This window comes from Babylonia areolata, chromosome 21, assembly GCF_041734735.1.
Source record: "Babylonia areolata isolate BAREFJ2019XMU chromosome 21, ASM4173473v1, whole genome shotgun sequence".
In the NCBI taxonomy this organism is placed as follows: domain Eukaryota; kingdom Metazoa; phylum Mollusca; class Gastropoda; order Neogastropoda; family Buccinidae; genus Babylonia; species Babylonia areolata.
Window position 1 is genome coordinate 5837243 of NC_134896.1, and position 24188 is coordinate 5861430.

At 45.3% G+C, this 24188-nt stretch overlaps 1 protein-coding gene across 1 annotated transcript in view; it reads left to right on the forward strand.

Moving 5' to 3' along the window:
- Positions 1 to 24188, forward strand: part of LOC143296237 (UDP-GalNAc:beta-1,3-N-acetylgalactosaminyltransferase 2-like) — a 255139-nt gene that overhangs the window by 20738 nt on the left and 210213 nt on the right. Inside the window, exon 3 of the mRNA XM_076608070.1 lies at positions 22556 to 22708. Coding sequence (XP_076464185.1) covers positions 22556 to 22708 — 153 coding nt within the window. The remainder of the gene's footprint in view (positions 1 to 22555; positions 22709 to 24188) is intronic.

The window sequence follows — 24188 nt, forward strand, 5'->3', positions numbered from 1 at the left end:
GTTGTTTGCTATTTTGTGTTCTGTAAATAGTCCTAGCCTGAGTCGGAGACGCAATGTAGCGCTACTGTTGCTGGTTTTTGTTAATAGTTATATATATATATATATATATATATATATATATATATATATATATATATATATATATGTATGTATGTATATATATATATTCCAGTTGTTGATTTTTAAAGCCGTTAAGAACTGATACTGTGTTCCGGCGATGTGCTTTCCTCGGAAGAGCAGCCTCAATTTAACACAGATGAATTCATTGTTACAGGAAAAAAGACACGATACGAATCGACTGGATGCGATATACATTCTGGTTGCAATACAATACAGTATGGCACAATACAATATAATGCAACGCAATGCAATACAATACAATACAATACAGTGTGTAAAAACTCCATATTTTTCGAACGCCTTGCCCTATTTTTCAGCGTAGAAATAAATCAGTATGTGCATTTTGGACGCGAGTGCGCGCGTGTGTGATATGTTTTTTTTTTTAATGTTTATTTATTTTTACATAATTTGTTTGTTGTTTCTTTATATTGCATGGGAATTTGATAAGAAAGTACCTGATGAAGAGCACAGAATAAACATAGATATCGTGAAAAATAGAATGACGCCGCATTCAAATCTCTCCTCGCTGTCAACCATTCTTTGCCCATTACGATCTGGCCTCTAGCGGTAAACAAACTACGATTTCATTAATTTGGGCTTCATTTGGTGTCTCTCTCTCTCTCTCTCTCTCTCTCTCTCTCTCTCTCTCTCTCTCTCTCTGACAGCGATCACTCTCGCGTTAAAACCGAATAATGTTGTTTCACGTGCAAGCTTGACCTCTTGTCAATCCTGTCAGCAAGTCTGTTAACCTCTTTAATTATTTACTCATTTAGTGTGTGTGTGTGTTTGTCACCCCCTGAAAGTAATAAGTTGGGGGGTCGTTCAAATTTCTACACCTCGCATTCTCCTTCCCAGTACATTGTGTGTGTGTGTGTGTGTGTGTGTGTGTGTGTGTGTGTGTGTGTGTGTGTGTGTGATTTATGTTTTTCGTTTGCCTTGTCTTCTTTGTCTCATTTTCTCTCTTATCATCTCCCCTCCCCCTCTCAGTTTCTTTGTCTCCACCCCCCCCCCCCCTCTCTCTCTCTATCACTTTCTTTTCTCTCTCTCTCTCTCTAACAACAAAAAAAAAAATGCCATTCTCTCTTTCGTCCCTCTTTAAACTCTGCAGCTATGCGCGTGCGCGCGCGCGTGTATGTGTACGTGCTTGCGTGCGTGCGCACGTGTGCGTGTGCGTATGTTTACATGCGAAAGTGCGCGCGCGCGCGTGTGTGTGTGTTCGTGTGTGTGTGTGTGTGTGTGTGTGTGTGTGTGAGAGAGAGAGAGAGAGAGAAAGAGAAGTCCCGTGTGGTGATTCCCCTGGTCTGGCTTTGATCATCCTCCTGAAAACAGGCTTATTCCCCTTGGCTTGCTTTTCGGCAAGTAATGGGCCCTGATTCAGTGTGGATGTCATGTTTTTCGTTGTGGGTTCATTGTCATCAATCTGTTGATGCTTTCGCTTTCTTTATTTTAATGCCCTTCTTTCTGTCTCTAGTCTCTGTCCTTGAACCGTCTGTATCTGTCTGTCGCTGTCTCCCTATCTCTTCCTCTCTCTCTCTCTCTGTCTGTCTCCCTCTGTCTCATTCTCATTGTCAGTGTCAATCGTCTCTCTCTCTCTCTCTCACTCTCTTTTGCTCCTCTCTGTCTGTCTGTCTGTCTGTCTGTCTGTCTGTCTCTCACTCTCTTTTGCTCCTCTCTGTCTATCTGTCTGTCTGTCTATCTGTCTCTCTCTCTCTCTCACTCTCTTTTGCTCCTCTCTGTCTGTCTGTCTCTCTCTCTCTCTCTGTCCAAATGAAGAATTTACGAATCTGCTTATCAACTCCTTGTCAGTCCTCATACTCCTGTCCTTTTTTTTCTTTCTTTCTCAAGGCCTGACAAAGCGCGTTTGGTCAGGCATCTGCTTGGCAGATGTGGTGTAGCGTATATGGATTTGTCCGAACGCAGTGTACCGCCTCCTTGAGCTACTGAAACTGAAACCTTTCTTTCTCTTCGCTCCTCTTCCCTTCTTCTTATTTTTCTCTTTGTTGTTGTTGTTCTTCTTCTTCTTTTTCTTCTTGCTGCTGATGCTCCTGCTTCTTCTCCTACTTCTTCCTCTTCTTCTTCTTCTCCTTCTTCTTCCTCTTCTTCTTCTTCTCCTTCTTCTTCTTCCTCTTCCTCTTCTTCTTCTTCTTCTTCTTCTTCTCCTTCTTCTTCTTCTTCTTCCTCTTATTCTTCTTCCTCTTCTTCTCCTTCCTCTTCCTCCTCTTCTTCTTCTTCTTCCCCTTCTTCTTCTCCTTCTTCTTCCTCTTCTTTTCCTTCTTCTTCTTCTTCTTCTTCGTCTTCTTCTTCTTCTTCTATTTCCTTTTGTTCTTCTTGTTCTTCTTCTTCTGCTTCTTCTTCTTCCTCTTCTTCTCCTTCCTCTTCCTCTTCTTCTTCTTCTTCCCCTTCTTCTTCTCCTTCTTCTTCCTCTTCTTCTTCTTCCTCTTCTTCTTCTTCCTCTTCCTCTTCTTCTTCTTCTATTTCCTTTTGTTCTTCTTGTTCTTGTTCTTCTTGTTCTTGTTGTTGTTGTTGTTGTTGTTGTTGTTGTTGTTGTTGTTCTTCTTCTTCTTCTTCTTCTTCTTCTTCTTCTTCTCCTTCGTATTCTTCTGCTCCTCCTTCTTCTTTTATTTATTTTGTTTTTTTCCTTCTTCTTCTCCTTCTTGTTCTTCCAATTCTGTTGTTCCCCAACTGCTTCTTCTTCTTCTTCTTCTTCAAAACCTGCAATACCTTCACGTTTTTACCTTCAAAAACCTGTAATAGAACCTGCCACCTTGAGTACGCGATTCCTAGTTTGACAGGACGATTCCAAGTGCTCCACCTCCCAATGTGGGGAGTCCAGGACAGGCAAAAAGAGACCCAGGCCAAATTGATTTGACAGGCAGTTTCTTTTGAAAGAAAAACGGATAGGGTTTCTGTTTTAGCTGGGAGGGGGGGGGGGGGGGGGGGCAGGGTGTGTGTGTGTGTGTGTATGTGGGGGGGGGGGGGGGTTCTGCTGGTAAAGTGTGTGTGTGTGTTGAAAGATTAGATGAAGAGAGTGTTGTCCTAGTGGTAACGCGTTGAGTGTTGTCCAGTGTCAACGCGTTGAGTGTTGTCCTAGTGGTAACGCGTTGAGTGTTGTCCAGTGTCAACGCGTTGAGTGTTGTCCTTGTGGTAACGCGTTGAGTGTTGTCCAGTGTCAACGCGTTGAGTGTTGTCCTAGTGGTATCACGTTGAGTGTTGTCCAGTGTCAACGCGTTGAGTGTTGTCCTAGTGGTAACGCGTTGAGTGTTGTCCAGTGTCAACGCGTTGAGTGTTGTCCTAGTGGTATCACGTTGAGTGTTGTCCAGTGTCAACGCGTTGAGTGTTGTCCTAGTGGTGTCACGTTGAGTGTTGTCCAGTGTCAACGCGTTGAGTGCTGTCCCAGTGGTAACGCGTTGAGTGTTGTCCCAGTGGTAACGCGTTGAGTGTTGTCCTAGTGGTAACGCGTTGAGTGTTGTCCTAGTGGTAACGCGTTGAGTGTTGTCCCAGTGGTAACGCGTTGAGTGTTGTCCTAGTGGTAACGCGTTGAGTGTTGTCCTAGTGGTAACGCATTGAGTGTTGTCCTAGTGGTAACGCGTTGAGTGTTGTCCTAGTGGTAACGCATTAAGTGTTTCCACTGCCCACGCGTTCAGTGTTACCCAGTGCCAACGCGTTGAGTGTTGTCCTAGTGGTAACGCGTTGAGTGTTGTCCAGTGTCAACGCGTTGAGTGTTGTCCTTGTGGTAACGCGTTGAGTGTTGTCCAGTGTCAACGCGTTGAGTGTTGTCCTTGTGGTAACGCGTTGAGTGTTGTCCTAGTGGTAACGCGTTGAGTGTTGTCCTTGTGGTAACGCGTTGAGTGTTGTCCTAGTGGTAACGCGTTGAGTGTTGTCCTTGTGGTAACGCGTTGAGTGTTGTCCTTGTGGTAACGCGTTGAGTGTTGTCCAGTGCCATCGCGTTGAGTGTTGTCCTTGTGGTAACGCGTTGAGTGTTGTCCTAGTGGTAACGCATTAAATGTTTCCACTGCCAACGCGTTCAGTGTTGCCCAGTGCCAACGCGTTGAGTGCTGTCCTAGTGGTAACGCGTTGAGTGTTGTCCTAGTGGTAACGCGTTGAGTGTTGTCCAGTGCCATCGCGTTGAGTGTTGTCCAGTGTCAACGCGTTGAGTGTTGTCCTTGTGGTAACGCGTTGAGTGTTGTCCAGTGCCATCGCGTTGAGTGTTGTCCAGTGTCAACGCGTTGAGTGTTGTCCTTGTGGTAACGCGTTGAGTGTTGTCCAGTGCCATCGCGTTGAGTGTTGTCCTAGTGGTAACGCGTTGAGTGTTGTCCTAGTGGTAACGCATTAAGTGTTTCCACTGCCAACGCGTTCAGTGTTGCCCAGTGCCAACGCGTTGAGTGCTGTCCTAGTGGTAACGCGTTGAGTGCTGTCCTAGTGGTAACGCGTTGAGTGCTGTCCTTGTGGTAACGCGTTGAGTGTTGTCCCAGTGGTAAAGCGTCCGTCCAGGAAGCGAGAAAATCTGAGCGCACAGAATCGAATCCCACTCATGCCAGTATAATCTCCTTCTCCGCCAGACCTTGATTAGGTGGTTTGGACGCTAGTCCTTTGCATGATGCGATTAACCGACCGAGGTCCCGTATGTAACATGCACTTAGCGCACGTAAAAGAGCCCACGGTAACAAAAGTGTTGTCCCTAGTGAAATTCTATTGAAACATTCACCTTTTTGATAGAAAAACAAATACACTTGCAGTCAGAAAAAAAGAAAGAAGGGGAAAAAAAGGGTGGCGATGACTGTAGCTAAGCGCTCTCCCTGGGAAGAGCAGCCCGTATTTCACACAGGGGAAACCTACTGTGAGAAAAAGGAATTCAACACAACACAATACAATGCAATACAATGCAATACAGTACAGTATAGTACAGTACAGTTAAACGCAACGCAATACAATACAGTCCAATGTAACACAATGCAATGCAGTACAGTGCAGAACAATGCAATACAATACAATACACTGCCCCAAGAAACTGGTCAGTTTTGTGTTCTCTTCAAAATGCATGGCATGCATTTCTTTGTGATGTCCTGTACGTTGTTGTGTGTTAATTACATCCTCCATGTTGATATAAGCACATTATGTATTTCCCTTGTTTCCCTTCTCCATCCGTTCCTTCTGGTGTTCATTATATGTCTGTATCTATGTTTCTAGGCATGTAATGTATGTACGTATGTATGTATGTATGTATGTATCTTATCTGTCTGTCTGTCTCATTTTCTTTCATTTTCTCCATCATTCCCCACTCGCTTCCAGAACAGCTTTAAGTTCTGAATGCCACATAAAAAAAAGTTTTACAGTTTAGCTTTTCAGTTCTGTGCCCCCCGCCCCCCCCCCCCCCCCCCCCCCCGCATCTCTTTCCCGTTTCTCTGTCTCTATCTCTTTCTCTTCTTTCTCTGTCTCTGTGTGTCTGTCTGTATCACTCTCTGTCTCTCTTTCCCTTCCATTCTCTCTCTCTCTCTCTCTCTCTCTGTCTCTTTCCCCTCCATTCTCTCTCTGTCTCTCTCTCTTTCCCTTCCATTCTCTCTCTGTCTCTGTCTCTCTCTCTTTCCCTTCCATTCTCTCTCTCTCTCTCTCTCTCTTTCCCTTCCATTCTCTCTCTGTCTCTCTCTCTCTTTCCCCTCCATTCTCTCTCTGTCTCTCTCTCTCTCTTTCCTTCCATTCTCTCTCTCTCTCTCTCTCTCTCTCTCTCCCTCTCTTTCCCTTCCATTCTCTCTGTCTCTCTTTCTTTCTTTCTTTCTTTTCTGCACTGCCCCTTATTTTTCCTTGTGCATCTTCTCTTTCTGCTTGTTTGTTTTTTCTTCTCCGAGTTTCTGTCTCACTTCACTTGCCAAGCGGCCTGTGTCAGTCCGGACAGCAGTGCAGGGGAGGAGGACAAAAAAAGAGGCTTTCAAAACTCAGCCTGCAATCGAGCGCAGTCACACACACACACACACACACACACACACACACACACACACACGCACGCACACACACACACACACACACACACACACACACACACACACACACACACACACACACGCACGCACGCACGCACGCACGCACGCATACACACTGCTTGATTTCCGTTCAGACTGGACGACTTGCAACGCCAGTGACGGCCCGAGTCCAGTCCAGAAGAGGGGCCTTGTCCAAATTGAAACAGCAACACCACCACAAAAAAAAGCCTTTGATTCATTCTTCTTCTTCTTCTTCGTTTTTCGTTATGCAATTTTCCTTCTTCTTCTTCTTCTTCTTCTTCTTCTCTTCCTCCTCCTCCTCCTTTTTTTTCTGTGCATGGCGTTGTGTTTGTCAAGACTGGCCTGCGAATAATTTGCACACCCAACACCTGCTGAACCCGAGTTCAGAAGAGAGAGAGAGAGAGAGAGAGACAGAGACAGAGACATAGAGTGCTTGCATTTGTGCAAGTGCGCGCTCGCCCGCACGTGTGTGTGTGTGTGTGATAAAATCGAAGTTCAGCCTTTTAGTTCTATGCCTTTTCAGAATACATCGATCAGCCTTTGGAGTTTTCTTTGAAACGTTTGAATGTGCTCTGAACGTGGCAGCATGTATTCAGCCTTTTGGAAGAAGTAACTCTGAATTCCCCCACCCCCACCTTCCCCATATGTGTCTCTTTTCCTCCCTTTCTTTTCCAATCCCTCTCTTTTTGTTGGTTTATTTCTCTGTCTCTCTGTATCTGCCCATCTCTCTCTCTCTTTCTCTCTGTCTCTCTCTCTCTCCTTTATTCCTGACTCTCTTCGCCATTAAAAAAAAAGAAAAAGAAATTACAGTCTTCGCTGTTTTAGTTTTGAATCATTCCAAACCTGATTCCAACATCTACGTTCTCTTTCTAACGTGCAGTGTTGTCATGGGGGTTCGAGGTTTGGCTGAGGAAAAAACAACAATATTTTAAATATAATTATGTTTGGGGATCTGTTACGCGGTTTCATTTGATTATTCTTTCTAAATTAAATCAAATCAAATCAGTCAAATAAAATCAAAAACACTTTATTTATCCACATGGAAATAAACTTGTGGTGTTTGTTTGTGTTCCTTTTTCGTATGTGGAAATGAAAGGGTAGTATTTATTGTTTGTTTCTTTGTTGTTGTTGTCTCCCTTGTCCTGACGTCACCTACGCCGTTTCCAAAAGGAGGGCGGTTGGTTTTCAGTTTCAGTTTCAGTTTCTCAAAGTGTCACTGCGTTCGAAGAAATCCATACACGTTAAAACACATCTGCTAGGTCAACGCCTGACCAGCAGCAAAAACCCAACGCGCTAGTCAGGTCTTATATGCATGCATATGATTATGTCTGTGTGCCTGTGAGAGTGGATTTATTCTACAGAGTTTTGCCAGATGACAACCCTTCTGTTGCCATGGGTTCTGTTGCAGTGTGGAAACTGCGTGCTGCACACGTGCCCTCGGTTTATCGTCTCTATCCGAAAGACTAGACGCTTAGTTTCATTTTCTAGTCAAGTTTGGGAGAAAGGGAGAGAGCGGGAATCGAACCCAGACCCGCACGGACGGACACTGCATTGGCAGATGACTGACCGTTCTGCCACCTTTCTCGGCTGCAGGGCAGGACGAGGGACTAAGCGACCCCTCCCTGTAAAACAAATACTCACTGCCACAAAATCGCTAACAAGAACGTCGACAAGCGTTTGGACTCGCGTGGAACCCGCAGGGGAAAAAGGAAAAGAGGTCGTCCAAGAATTACGTGTTGCAGTGACCTGGAGGCAGACATGAAGAGGACCTGGGGACAGCTGGAGCGACTGGTTCATGCTGGAGATGGATGGGTGGAGAGGAGAGTAAGCGTTTGTATGGTGGGCAAAGTGTCCCAGGCGGGGCAACCGACGGAGGTGGTGTAAGTTATTGTCCTCTTCGGCGACGCTACCACCACACTGGGGGGGCACGATCGCTCTGGCTCATAACTAATGCTGCAGCCTTGGGGGCTGGTTGACCTATGGGTGACCAGCCCACCACCGACTGTTCTGAAACCCTCTTGGCCGAGAGAGTGGGAATGTAACTTTGGCACGAGACGGGCTCTCCACCACAATCAAGTTCTGGCCGCTTATCCGGGCCTTCCAATTCACAGCCACAGGTCACACACACACACACACACACACACACACACACACACACACACATATGCCCCATTGACAAAACCCACCGGAGAATACCTTGCATCGCTGTTTCAGTTTCAAGGAGGTGTCAAAGCGTTCGGACTGATCCATATACGCTACACCTCTCACCCGCTACAGCAAGGGCGAAAAAGCCAAAAGGCAGAGGCCTGATATTCGCATGATCGAAACGCGCTGATTAGGCCTGGAGAGCCGACTGAAGGTTGTTGTAAAACATCACCCCCCCCCCCCCCAATCCCCCGCACCCACCGTGCCCCGTCACCAAAACAGAAAAAAAAGAGTCCATTCTGATTGCTGCCTGGCCATACCAATGCAACACACACGGCTCTTTAACCTCTCTTTTAAACCATTGACTGCTAATTCTAGATGAAATCGGTGTGACATTATATTTTCGTGCAAGAACTACTTCCCGTGTACTTTTTGCGTGGTGTAAGGTTTTTTTGCTAATATATATATATATATAAAATAAAAGAGAGAGAGAGAGAGAGAAGTCCAGATACGGAATCGTGACCGTCATCCTAACTCAAACGCTCAGATCTCATCAGTTTTGACAACAGCCCTTTACTGACCAGCATACACGCCAGCAGCAAAGACTCAAAAATAAAACAGAATGAGTAGATACTACTACTACTACTACTACTACTACTACTACTAATAATAATACTATAACAACAACAATAACAATAATAATAACAGTTATAATACTGATGATAATATAATAATAATAATAATAAATGATGATGATGATGATAATAATAATAATAATGAATAGATAAATAGATAAAAGACTATGATAAAGAAAAAAACAACACATATGTGAGGATAATCACTGTTTTGTCAGACTGAAATGAGTGTGTCGTCTCCCTTGCTTTCAAACTGTAGCCTGTGCGATGACCTGGCCCTTAACCTGACTGCTGCAGACATAACTCACCACCAGATAAATGGTGAGCAGTGGACACAAACTGACTGCAGACATAACTCACCACCAGATAAATGGTGAACAGTGGACACAAACTAGTTGACTGCAGACATAACTCACCACCAGATAAATGGTGAGCAGTGGACACAAACTAGTTGACTGCAGACATAACTCACCACCAGATAAATGGTGAGCAGTGGACACAAACTAGTTGACTGCAGACATAACTCACCACCAGATAAATGGTGAGCAGGGAACACAAACTGACTGCAGACATAACTCACCACCGGATAAATGGTGAGCAGTGGACACAAACTGACTGCAGACATAACTCACCACCAGATAAATGGTGAGCAGTGGACGCAAACTGACTGCAGACATAACTCACCACCAGATAAATGGTGAGCAGTGGACGCAAACTGACTGCAGACATAACTCACCACCAGATAAATGGTGAGCAGTGGACACAAACTGACTGCAGACATAACTCACCACCAGATAAATGGTGAGCAGTGGACGCAAACTGACTGCAGACATAACTCACCACCAGATAAATGGTGAGCAGTGGACGCAGACTGACTGCAGACATAACTCACCACCAGATAAATGGTGAGCAGTGGACGCAAACTTGACTGCAGACATAACTCACCACCAGATAAATGGTGAGCAGTGGACGCAAACTTGACTGCAGACATAACTCACCACCAGATAAATGGTGAGCAGTGGACACAAACTGACTGCAGACATAACTCACCACCAGATAAATGGTGAGCAGGGAACACAAACTGACTGCAGACATAACTCACCACCAGATAAATGGTGAGCAGGGGACACAAACTAGTTGACTGCAGACATAACTCACCACCAGATAAATGGTGAGCAGGGGAACACGCGTTGAGAGGAAATCGAAACATCACGCCCCCCCGCCCCCTTCCCTCGCCACACCCCCATCCCCTGTGAGAGTTTGGCACGGAAGAGCCACAGACTTTTGACACTTTCCCTATACTTTGGTCATGATGGGACAAGAGTGCTATTGATGATTCTTTTGGGGGAGGGGAGGAGCGGGAACGGACAGGGATGTTATTGATAATTTTTTTAAGGGGGGGGGGGGGGGGCTGAGGGGGGGGGGGTCGGCATGGGACAGGGGAATTATTGATAGATCTCTTTTTTTTCTTCGGTGTGGCCGTGACTAGGAGTGTGGGAGTGAGAAAGCATAACAAAGGCCAGACTCTCCCCCCCCCCCTGCCCCCGCGTCCCACAGCTCCCCCCCCCTCCCGCCCCCGCGCCTCCGCACCCCCTCCGCACCCCCCCCCCCCCCCCCCACCCCCTCTCCTTACACCCTGCTTTTGAGATGTCAGTCAAAACCCGAGAGACACGGGCAACGTGCAAGTGATAGTTAGGACAGGTTTCATTAACATCCGTCTAGACGGATTGTACTCGTGGAGTTTTTGGAGGGATGTCTGGAGGGTGTGGGACTTTCCACTTTGTTTGAGGTCCTCCTTCCTCCTCCTCCTCCCTCCATCCCTCCTCCTCCTCCTCTTCCCATTGGTCCCCGGGACCATATTCTCTGACCGAATGCCGCAGTCATGGCAGTCATAGCGGGCATCCTTCAGTCTCAGGAGACTGGAAATGAGCTGTGGGTGATGTTTCTGGCGCTATGTCGATCGTGACTTGACAGGCCTATTCGAGAGTGACAGTGTCTCCCACACTTTACGCAGACGAAGACTGATAGAAGTAAACCGAAACAAAGCCAGCGAGTACTCGATGCCTGCTGGTGGGGTCGTTCAAATGGGGTCAACAGGAAGATGACGACGAAGCCTTTCTGAATGAAGAAGTTGACGTCGTGAGTGATGACACCTCTTTTCATGGACAGACTGGAATGCAGACGTGGATGGGGGGAGGGGGTTTTAGGGGTGGGGGGGAGGCGGGGGCTGGCGAGGGGGGGGGGGGGGTTGGCGGTGGAGGAGATCTGAATGTGAGTTTGCTCTGAAGAAAGGGGAAATGGTGGGTGTTTTTTTACAGAAGAAAGACTGCACAGTACTGGTGGTAGGAAGGGGTGGGGGAGTGAGTGAAAAGGAGAGAAGTGTGAGTGATGTTAACTGTCCAAGCAGAGGGATATATATTTTCACACACACACACATGCACGCACGCACGCACGCACACACACACACACACAGACACACACACATACATACACACACACGTGCCAGTGAGTGTAATTGTGCGTATTGTGCATCTGTGTGCTTGCATTTGTGTGTGGGGGGGTGGGGGTTAGGGGGGTGCGTGTGTGTGTGTGTGTGTGTGTGTGTATTGAGCGTCTGTGTGTTTGCATTTGTGTGTGTGTGTGTGTGTGTGTGTGTGTGTGTGTGTGTGTATGTTAATGCAAGTGCGCGTGCGTTCATGTATACATGATTTTTTTTTCCGATGATGAATGTTATTAGTTTGAGGGGGGAAAAAACCCGAAACAAAGAAAGAAAAAAGGTAAAAGGAATCCAATCTATGGCCCGAAGACACGGCTCTGAATGATGACAGTTCTGCACACATACACACTGCACAAAAAGTTAAAGAACACTTCGTGGAAAACAGGTACATATTCAATGATCAAAGTGAATGTTTCAAACCAAACAGTTTTCAGTAGCTCAAGGAGGCGTCACTGCGCTCGGACAAATCCATATACGCTACACCACATCTGCCGAGCAGATGACTGACCAAACGCGCTTCGTCAGGCCTTGAGAAAAAATAATATTAGATAAATACATAAAAAAGGAACTACTACTACTACTAACAATATGTATAAGGCGCAAAAACTTGATGAAGTCAACTAAAAATAAATAATAAATAAATAAATGATAAAATAAAATAAAACAAATAAATAAATAAATAACAAAATATATATCAAACCAAACAAAAAACAACTAAGAGATGATGTGAATGCCGCAGGCCTCACAACGCCCTGACGCTGACCTCTCACTGAACTCACTGACGGCTGTGTCAGCAACACGCGCACTAGCACGTGCAGCGTGAAAAATGCATTTGAGAAAAAACAAACTGGACCGTTCAGCCAAGAAGGGACTGTTGTTCAGTGGTGGAAGAGGAACGATAGTTGTGGGTTTCCATGGCAAAGAGGAAAGTGCACGTGCAGGAAACTGTTGTTCAGTGGTGGAAGAGAAACGATAGTTGTGGGTTTCCAGTTGTTTAGTGGTGGAAGAGGAACGATAGTTGTGGGTTTCCATGGCAAAGAGGAAAGTGCACGTGCAGGAAACTGTTGTTCAGTGGTGGAAGAGAAACGATAGTTGTGGGTTTCCATGGCAAAGAGGAAAGTGCACGTGCGGGAAACTGTTGTTCAGTGGTGGAAGAGGAACGATAGTTGTGGGTTTCCATGGCAAAGAGGAAAGTGCACGTGCAGGAAACTGTTGTTCAGTGGCGGAAGAGGAACGATAGTTGTGGGTTTCCATGGCAAAGAGGAAAGTGCACGTGCAGGAAAGTGCCTTTCGTTGTGAGTGGCTGCACACACCAGTATCGTTAAAACTTAAATCCTTTGTTTCTGCTATACGCAGTTCTTTTCATTCATGTTTTGTCTATTGATTAAAAAAAACAAACAAACAACATTTTGTTTGCTTGCATAATGAGTGAAATAGTACTTGTCAATATGTATATTGAGTGATTGAACGAATGAGCCTATTTCTAGTTTTTGACATCACTTTTTTTTTCTTTTCTTTTTTTAACATATGTGAAAAATGATGAACGTTTGTAATGTTTCAATGCCCCCATGGGGCACACGAAATAAACTCCTTGACTTGCCCTGCCCTGCCCTGCCCTGCCCTGCCCTGCCCTGCCTCGCTTCGCCTTGCCTTGCCTTACCTCGCCTCGCCTTGCCTTGCCTTGCCTTACCTCGCCTTGCCTTGCCTTGCCTTGCCTTGCCTTGCCTCGCCTCGGCTCGCCTTGCCTTGCCTTGCCTTCCCTCGCCCTGCCCTACCTTGCCTTGCCTTGCCTTACCTCGCCTCGCCTTGCCTTGCCTTGCCTCGCCTCGCCCTGCCTTGCCTTGCCTTGCCTTACCTCACCTCGCCTTGCCTTGCCTTGCCTTGCCTTCCCTCGCCCTGCCCTGCCCTACCTTGCCCCACTTTGCGTCGCCTCGTCTTTGCCCCGCCTTGCCTTGCCTTGCCTTGCCTTGCCTTGCCTCGCCTCGCCTTGCCTTGCCTTGCCTTGCAAGTTCCCGAGTGGTCCTTCACTTTTTGTGACCCCTGTATAACACATACATGCACCGTTGTTAACGTCCCCGCCCCCCCCCCCTCCCTACTGTCACACCCACACCCCCTTCGTACATCCCTGTCATACCCTGACATCGTGACCCCTGGCGGTCAGCACGGCAATCAACATCGTGATTTGACGTGAGTTGAGTGCATGTAATCTTCTCTCCCAAAGCCCCGGCCACCCTGCCCCCCCAATCCACACCCCCCTTCCCCCCCCCACAGCAGCCAGATGAATGAAGCATGGTTGTTTTGGTGAAAAGAAACGGGATGATGTTTGGTGTTTACTGACATATCTCTCATCGCTCTGTCTGTCTGTCTGTTTACCTGTCTCTGTCTGTCTGTCTGTTTGCATGTCTCTGTCTGTTCGTCTGTCTCTGTCTCGGTGTCTGTCTATCTGTTTGTCCGTCTCTGACTCTCTGTCTGTCTCAGAGTTGTTGCTTTTCTTCGTCAGGTACTCTTTCACTTCCCGTATTTTTTTCTGGTCGTGGCTGTTATCAGCTGGAGTCGATATCACTCCAACAGAGTTGTAAAATCTAATGGCTGTTAACTGTCGACATGTCAGAAGTGTCCATCTGCCTGTCTGTGTCTGTCCGTCCGTCTGTTGTCTGTCTGTCTGTCTCCCTCTCTCTGTCCCTATCTCTGTCTGTCTCTCACTGTCTCTGTCCGTCTGTCTGTCTGTCTGTCTCTCTCTCTCTCTCTCTCTCTCTCTCTCTCTCTCTCTCTCTCTCTTTGGTGATAATAGTTAAGTTCAGATTGTCGTCGTTATCGTAAAGTTTCTTTTTTCTTTCTTTCTTTTTTTTTCTTTTCTTTTTTGATGATGATACTGTAGCAATCATCCTTGGCATTACAGTAATTTTAAACCAAACTGAGAACTTCAATCCAGATCATTATCAGACATAACTAGACAAATTGCGAAGATGATAATTATATAAAGAGCAGAGGTCAGTTACACACGCCCCCATGCTTGTCGCCCTTGATAAGGCTTTCTTGGGTCTGGGTTCGGTGCTAGCTACCTGCCTTGGTGGAGGGGGTTAGTCCTGGATTATACAACGCACTTGTTCAGTTGATTCATATTTGAATACCTCTTGTGTGTGCGCTACAGTTCAGGTCAGTTCATAATGTGTTGATCCGTTCAGTAAAGTGATTATTTTGACTGGGGTCTTTACTGCTTTAAGCGCTGGGAAGGGACATATATGAGATTGTTTGCTTGTTTGGTTATTTGTTTGATTCGGTGTTGTATTCTTATATGTTTGCTTCATTATACATACATACATACAGACATACATACATTACACACACACACACACACACACACACACACACACACACACACACACACACACACACACACACACACGCAATGTTGGTTTTTTCTGCTTGCTTGATTATTTGTTTGTTTGGACCCTTTTTTTTCTCATTTTTGTTTGGTGTATTTCGTGTTGGGGTTAATCGATTTCTTTTCCTGCCTGCACAGCAATCCAGCCTCACACTGTTACCTGCCAAAGCAGGCGCTGCATTGCGTTTGAGTCGTTGGTGTGGTTGTCGTTCGTGACAAGGGAGGCTATTTTGTTTTGTTTTATATTGATGACGATGAAAGAGAAGGAGGATGACGATGTTGCTATGGAGGTCCATTTTGGTTTGGGACTGCGTGACAAGGCTGTACTCTACGCTTCCTGTCATAATGATATCCCGGCGTTAACCAGGCCCGAGAGATACAGACACTTGCAGTGTTGGTCAGGTAATTAGAGCAACACACCCAAAGACGCATCCTTGAAGTGGATGACACTCGACTGTGTGGTCCCAGTCTCCCCATTTAAGCCTACAGCACACTCAACTCTGGGTAGGAGCCGGCCACGCTGGGATTCGAACCCGCGTCCTCCCAGCCGTCAGTCCGCGACGCTAACCACTTCGCCACGGCGGCTAGTGTGACAAGGGAGGCGTGCTGTTGTGACATCCACTTTTCTTACATGGCTTGACAGACACACAGACAGATGAATGAATGAATAAATAAGTGAATAAACAGATAAATAAATAGATACAGAAGTAAATGAATAGATAAATAGATAAATGAATGGATAAAGGATGAAAAAAATAAATATGATAAAATGTAACATTCTATGCATGAAACAAAAACAGACTAACAAAACAATTTCCTTACAAAAACAGACAAGCAAAAGCATTTTTCTTACAATCTTAGACAGACAGACAGACAGACAGACAGATGAATAACTAACTAAATAAAGAAAGAAAGAAAGAGGTAAAGGAATTTTGAACAAAATGAATAAATGATGAAAAACTAAATGTAATAAAATATGACATTCTGCATGACTAAAGACCAAAACCAGCAATAACAACAACAACAACAACAATAACAACAGAGCAGCTGCTTTCAAAAGCCGCAATGACGGGCGCAATAGCCGAGTGGTTAAAGCGTTGGGCTTTCAATCTGAGGGTCCCGGGTTCGAATCACGGTGACGGCGCCTGGTGGGTAAAGGGTGGAGATTTTTACGATCTCCCAGGTCAACACATGTGCAGACCTGCTAGTGCCTGAACCCCCTTCGTGTGTATATGCAAGCAGAAGATCAAATACGCACGTTAAAGATCCTGTAATCCATGTCAGCGTTCGGTGGGTTATGGAAACAAGAACATACCCAGCATGCACACCCCCGAAAGCGGAGTATGGCTGCCTACATGGCGGGGTAAAAACGGTCATACACGTAAAATCCCACTCGTGTGCATACGAGTGAACGTGGGAGTTGCAGCCCACGAACGCAGAAGAAGAAGAAGAAAAGCCGCAATGGAGTGGAAGGCCGCGTGATACCCACTTTGACAGGACGATTTCCCTGTCAGGTCCTATCGCCAAAGACACAGAATGACCCAGATAGGAATAACGTGACCTGGTCAACACTTGGGGGGGGGAAATTTTTTGTATTTTTTATTTCTTTTTTATCACAACAGATTTCTCTGTGTGAAATTCGGGCTACTCTCCCCAGGGAGAGCGCGTCTCTATACTACAGCGCCACCCATTTTTTTTAAAATATTTTTCCTGCGTGCAGTTTTATTTGTTTTTCCTATTGACGTGGATTTTTCTACAGAATTTTGCCAGGAACAACCCTTTTGTTGCCGTGGGTTCTTTTACGTGCGCTAAGTGCGTGCTGCACACGGGACCTCGGTTTATCGTCTCATCCGAATGACTAGCGTCCAGACCACCACTCAAGGTCTAGTGGAGGGGGAGAAAATATCGGCGGCTGAGCCGTGATTCGAACCAGCTCGCTCAGATTCTCTCGCTTCCTAGGCGGACGCGTTACCTCTAGGCCATCACTCCACGTATGTGAAGATGACATACGTATTATCGTATTATCGTATATCACGGTGTTTGGGTTTGGTTTTGGCTGGTTTGTTTTACTGGCTTTTCCCCCCCCTCTGTCATAGAACAGGTTATTATGTCACAGCAAGGCACTTCGGACATTGTACCGTCATGACAAAATGAACTCTTTACAAGTGTGGCGCTTTTTTTTTAGTATTTTTTCTTCATTTTTCTTAGTCATTGCGGTCTCCTCCTCCTCCTCCTCCTTCTTCCTCTTCCTCCTCCTCCTCCTCCACAACGTTCTCTTCTTTTTTTAACGCATTTGATTATGTTGCCATATTCTATTATCTCATTTCCATGTTAATGTTTTACACAAACCAAGGATAGTCTCTCAAGACCTGATTAACGCTTTGGGTTTTCTGCGAAGGGCAGACATCTGTTGCCTTTGTTTGCTTCTTCTTCTTCTTGTTGTTGTTTTTAATAGCAGATGTGGTGACTTGTACTTGGATCTGTCTGTATTCTCTGACATCTGATCGGAACTGAAAATGACACTGAAACTGTAACTGAAATTCGTTGCTGTTGTTTTGTTGTTGTTGTTGTTGTTGTTGTTGTTTCTTTGCTTTCAATCAACGACAAACTAATGACAGGAGTGCAGGGGAAAGGGGGGGCTTTCGGGAGGAGCTTAACCCTGCAGTTGAGCGCAGTCACAAACAACGTGATCTCCAATAAGAACACGTCATGGCCAGCGGAAGACAAGAAAATGAAAATGGACCACCTTAAGAGGCCTGGGCAATTAGGGGAAAATCCCGTTGTTGTTTTTTGTTGTTGTTGTTTTTTTGTTTTGTTTTTTTTGTTTTGTTTTGTTTTGGGGGGGTCGGTGTTTTAGCGATTTTTTTTTCTGTCGTTGGATTGGTGGTCAAATTACACTTTTTTTTTCCTTTCGCAGTTCCTCCTCCTCCTGTTTTACACTTATCTTTCTTTTTCATGAATGAATATTTCACTATTTTCATCGTGGTTCTACTGCGAGAACTTATTTGCAATAGTCAGTGCGTGAGTGCTCATGCCAGTAGGATTTATTGAGAGAGAGAGAGAGAGACAGAGGGAGGGACAGAGACAGAGGGAGGGAGAGAGAGAGAGAGAGAGGGAGAAGAAAGGAATGCGGGGATAGAGAAGGAGGGGGATCTGGAAGGAGAAAATAAGCTATGGATAGAGAGGGAGATGGTGGGGGCGGGGGGCGGAGTGTGTGTGGGGGGGGGGTGGGGCGTGGGGGGGGAGTTGGGGGCGAGAGCTTTCAAGGACGTTGACAAAGCAGTGGGCAATCCAGTCATTTGTTTGGACTCCGGTCCTGGGAGATGCGTGACAATCCGTGCTGTAGCTCCCCGATACTGGCTTGGCATTACTTCCCCCGTTCTGGCTTGGCGTTCTCATTTCGGGGCTTGGTGCACTTGGCTTGGCTTTCTGGCGAACATGGGAACGTTGGTCAGCGTGCATTTAGGGTTTTTGGTTCGGTCTTCTTCCGCACATTGTCGGTTTTGTAATACTCTGTCTCTCTGTCTCTGTCTCTGTCTCTGTCTCTCTCTCTCTCTCTCTCTCTCTCTCTCTCTCTCTCTCAATCCTTCTGACATGACCATGCACGCACTGACTATTGCAAATAAGTTTTTGTAGTGGAACCGCCATGGAAATACTGAAGCATTTGTTCATGGAAAAAGAAAGATAAGTATTATATAATATATATATATATATATATATATATATTGTGTGTGTGTGTAGAAAGAGAAAGATAAGTATATATGTGTGTGTGTGTGTGTGTGTGTGTGTGTGTGTGTGTGTGTGTGTGTGTGTAGAAAAAGAAAAATAAGTATCATATATATGTATATATGTCATTAAATAGTATATTATCATACTCGGTATAGATCAAATCTATATTTAGTTATATTATTTTACAAATCATGTTTTCTTTCGAATGAACTTTTGTTTAATATATATATATTTTTTTTTTAAAGAAAGAAAATTGATTACTTTCCAAGAAGTTTTTTTTAATAACGGATTTTGCTTCTCTTTTTGTTTTAAGTGGCCAAAAGTATAAACATTGCATTCTTTAAGGAAATTGTTCTTGGAATGATTAACAGTGGTAGACATGCAACAAATCTCACTGCCAGTGATATCGATATCTCGATTCTCCTGCACACGATTATTCTTATTTATAGGTGGCAGAAATCGTGACCTGAAATACGGGCAAAACTCATCAATCTGTACCAGAGCAGAATTTTGTGCTCAGGAAAGAGAGGTCTTCTTCTTTTTCCTCTTCTTCTTCTTTCTCTTCATCTTCTTCATCTACGTCCATCTGAAATTCCAAATGACCTGTCTCAAACAGCAGAGCTTCTCTTTTAACAACAGCCTTTCTGTGTTATGGAGTTGAGGGTGAAGGCTTTTTTCTGCTCTCTCCATTCCTTCCCTCACCATCTACCTCATCTGTGTGTGTGTGTGTGTGTGTGTGTGTCCTTGTTTCCATTTCAATGTCTTTTTCTGTGTCAAGAAGTTTGAAGTAAAGAAGTTTTTTCTTCTTCTTCTCCCCTTTTCCCCCCTATCTTTCTTTCTTCCTCTCCACCACCTTCCCCCCCCCCCACTCGCCCTCTTTTGTATCTTTTTCCATCTCCATCCCACACACATTCTGTATCTCCATCCTCTCTTTCTGCCCTCTCTCTCTCTCTCTTCCTTCCCTCTCTCTCTCTTCCCTCTCTCTCTCTTCCCTCTCTCTCGCTCTCCTCCTTCTCTCTCGCTTTCCCGTTCTCCACCACGCTCCCCCCTCTCCCTCTCTCTACCCTCTCACACTCCTCTCTCTCTCTCTCTCTCACTTTCTACGTGTTTCTGGGAATGGGTGTGTGTGTGTGTGTGTGTGTGTGTGTGTGTGAGCGGGGAGGGGGGGGAGATGTTTTGTGGATCAGGATGCAGGGAATGGAGGAGTGCAGATGGGCGCCACTTCTTGAGAGAATTGTGAATGAATGTATATGTGTCTTCACCCTATTTTATTAACGAGAGTTGAACAAGAAGCGGTGGGGCTTTTTTTGTTTTGTTTTGTTTGTGTCTTCTTGTTTTCTTCTTCGTTCACTCGTATATACACAAGTGGGGTTTTACGTGTATGATCGTTTTTACCCCGCTGTGTAGGCAGCCATACTCCGCTTTCGGGGGTGTGCATGCTGGGTATATTCTTGCTTCCATAACCCACCGAACGCTGACATGGATTACAGGATCTTTAACGTGCGTATTTGATTTTCTGCTCGCGCATTACACACGAAGGGGGTTCAGGCACTAGCAGGTCTGCACATATGTTGACTTGGGAGATCGGAAAAAATCTCCACCCTTTACCCACCAGGCGCCGTCACCGAGATTCGAACCCGGGACCCTCAGATTGAGAGTCCAACGCTTTAACCATTCGGCTATTGCGCCCCGTCATGTCTTGTTTTGATTCTACATACTGTCCTCGCCCACGAAAGGGGGTTAGGGGGGGGGGGAGAGAAAAAGAAACAGCATGAAAGTTCATTTATTAGAATATGTTTTTAGATGTATACTAGAAGAAAGGAAGAAAGAAGTAGAAAACAAAGTTTTCACTCACCGTTCAAAAAGGATATAAAGAACGTCAATGCGAAAAGACATGAGCGAAAAGGAGGGTAGGCGGGGGAAGGGGGGGGGGGGATGGAGATAGAAATAGTGAGAGAAAATGGGTGAAAGGTGCGCGCATGTGCGGCTTTCTTTCCAAGGTTCCGGACGGACACAGGAAGGTCGGGAGGGAGGGGGAGGTGGGCGTGGTAGTGGTAGTGGTGAAAAAGAAGCGCTTGTTTGCGTGTCGTGCGAACCAGTCGCTTTCGCGGCTTCTTTTCTCCGTCAGGAGATCAGATCTTGACGCCGAGATATTGACGGATCGTATCAAATGAATGATCTGTTTCAGCTCCAAGCTGAGATGGTCGTTGTCCCGTCAGCTGTATTACCTCTCAAGAGAAATGACCGTGTGTGTGTGTGTGTGTGTGTGTGTGTGTGTGTGGCTCTCAGTAGAAATGTCTAAGAAATACACTTTACGAGAAGTTTGCGTGTTTCAGTGTTTATAGAGATCACATCAAATTTACACTGGCGTTTTGGGGTTGTTGTTTTTTTGGGGTTTTTTTTTTAGAACATTTCGCATATTTCAGAGCGATTTGCATTTAAAGCAATACGTAAATAAAATGCTAAAATAACACTACTACTACTACTACTACTACTACGACTAATAATAATAATAATAATAACACCGCACATAAAAACATACGCTTTGGAGACATTCAAAGGGGTAACAAATTTTCATTGGCATATCAAAGAACACTGTGCACTTTTAAGAGCAATTTACCGTAATAATGAGCGTGTTTAAATGTTCAGAGAGATCCCGTAAAAGTGCTATTGTGATTAAATATGGAAAGTGAAGGTGAGCGATATTCACCTGCTGTTCCCGAACAGGGGGGCGGGGGGGGGGAGTAAAAGTTTCTCAGTGTTCTGTCCAAAGCGCAACATGAAATGCACGCACAAAACAGTTTGTCGAGGTGACGCGAGGATGAAATCAATTGCCATAATGAAAAAGTCTACAATCTCTCCTCTCTCTCTCTGTCTGTCTCTCTATATATAGATTTTGTCTTGTCTTGTCTCACAAGCGGTCAGTTCATTCGGCCGTTGTTCCTGGTTTGTGAGCGTAATGCCAAGTGTGTTTCATATTTTGTATCGGTTACATGAAATATGGAACATTTTCATGTTCCCCACAGGGTTTCCTGAAACAAGCATGTCGTGTGTGTGTGCCTGTGAGCGTGCGCGCGCGCGCGTGTGTGTGTGTGTGTGTATGTGTGTGTGTATCCGTGAGTCTGTATATGTTTGCCTGGGTAATCGTGTGTGTGTGTCCATATAACTGTCGGTTTCATATCTGATGCACTGTTGCCTTTTTAAATGTTCTATACATTGGATTTCTTCATGGCCCCCATGCCGGAGAAACATCACGTTGCTAACTTGTGAGCGCACATTTAAAACAGCGTATGTCACTTGAGCTTCCTGTCCCAGTTTTGAAGTTTGCGTGTTTGTTGTCATAGATACCGCTTGCTTATCAGGAAGTCATTTACATTCATTGGATTTTTGGGGTTTTTTTTTCCAGCGATATCTGTGTGTCGCATTCTTCTTCTTCTTGGTATAGTCATGATGATGATGATGATCGCTATTTTTATCATTATTATGATCATTATTATTATCAGTATCATCATCATTATCATTATTATTATCATCATCATCATCATGATCATTGTTATAAAGTGGTTAATTGTTGGATGGATTCACGTCTGTACGCTGCTACGCTGTCAGCAATCCCCTCCCCGTTCTTTTGTTGTCTGTCCCTCTGTCTCTGTCTCTATTTCCGTCTCTATCTCCAGTCTCCGTCTCCGTCTCTGTCTTCGTCTCTGTCTCTCTATATCTACCTGTATGTGTGCGTGTGTGTCCCCAGAAGCGCACGTATATGCACGTATATATACCCATTTAACGCTTAATCATTTGATTGAAATCCTTTCGTTCTAGCAAGGGTAATTAGGACAGACAGACAGACAGACACAGAGAGAGAGAGAGAGACACACACACACACACACACACACACACACACACACACACACACACACACACACACACACATACACACACACACACACACACACACAGACCCACCCTCCCTCTCACACACACAGATCGCATTGATGTGGTCGTCATGAGGGATGTGATGAGTGTGAGTGAAAGAGGATTGTCCCCGAAGGACTGATCCCTGATACTGACGTGGTGCTGCCAGGAGAGAGAAGTGTGAAGGGCAGGGGCATTGGGGGCGTGACAGGCTTTCAGGCTTTGCTCTTCAGCACACACGGTGATGACGTGTTCTTTGTCACCGCCTTTGTCAACCACGCAGGGTCATGTCAGGACTGTCCAAGTAAATAATGAAGGGGGGGGGAGGGGGGATAAAACAAATGCGTTAAACACAAAGCCCTCTTTCTCTCTCTCTCTGTTTCTCTCTCTGTCTCTCTCTCTATCTCTCTCTCTCACTCTGTCTCTGTCTGTCTGTCTGTCTCTCTCTCTGTCCTGTGTGTTTCTCTCTCACACACACACACACACACACACACACACACACACACACACACACACACAACACACACACACACATCTGGCAAAGAAAAAACCAAAAAATCCTAGCCAAGCAAACAAACAAACAGAAAAAACCATGCAAACCACCACAGTTTTTGACTGATTGTCTTAACCATCATACTCCTCAAGGCAGATGTGTTTCAGTTGATAATGATGATGATGATGATGATATCGATACTTATGTAGAGCCTTTTCTCAGTAGGATACCATGTTCTAAGCGCTATACAAAATCGGAATTATTTGCACCACAGGCTGCCTACCTGGGAAGAGCCGACTGACGGCTGCCACTGGGCGCTCATCATTCGTTTCCTGTGTCATTCAATCAGGGTTTAATCCCGCACGTGTGTTATTTTACGTGTATGACCATTTTCGTTATTTACCCCGCTGTGTAGGCAGCTATACTCCTTTTTCCGGGTACTGCATGCTGGGTATGTTCTTGTTTCCATAACCCGCCGAGAACGGACATGGATTACAGGATCTTTAACGTGCGTATTTGATCTGCATGCGCATACACACGAAAGGGGTTCAGGCACTAGCAGGTCTGCGCCTGGGAGGTATGAAAAATATCAACCCTTTTACCCACCAGGCGCCGTTACCGAGATTCGAACCCGGGACCCTCGTGTCAAAAATCCAACGCTTTAACCACTCGGCTTTTGTGCAAGCTGTTTTGAGGACGCCAGTCTTTTCGCCTAATGTATCATCCCCAGAATACAAAACAAAATTAAAATGAAAAAAATCTTGAATAGAAAGATAGAAAAAAACAAACAAACTTCAAAGCCATATAAGAAACACGTGCACATCAAAAAGGCCAGTTCCAGTCAAACAACACTACGTATTGCTACAGAATGGACAGCTGGCACCCTTCTCAGAGGTTCACAATATTATTACCTGGTCTGCAGAGGAAAAAAAGAGACCAGATGGTTCACTGTAGACTGTGGAAAGAGAGAAAGAAACATGTCCACAAAAAAAAAAACGTGGGACAAAAACAAACAGAAAGGGGAGTGGACTGGGAAGGCAGAGAAACAGCAAGACAAAAAGTGAAGGTAGCAACAAAAAAAAGAAAAAAAAAAAGCAGAAACAAGGGCCACCAATAAAAACAACGAGATTACCAGCACAGACTTTCCAGAAGTCAGGGATGCTTGTTTATATTAAAAGACCCCCCCCCCCCCCGCCCCCTGTCACCCCTCGGGGGAACACTCGATACGATGCGATACAATATCATGCAATGATATGCAAAACAATAAAACACCATG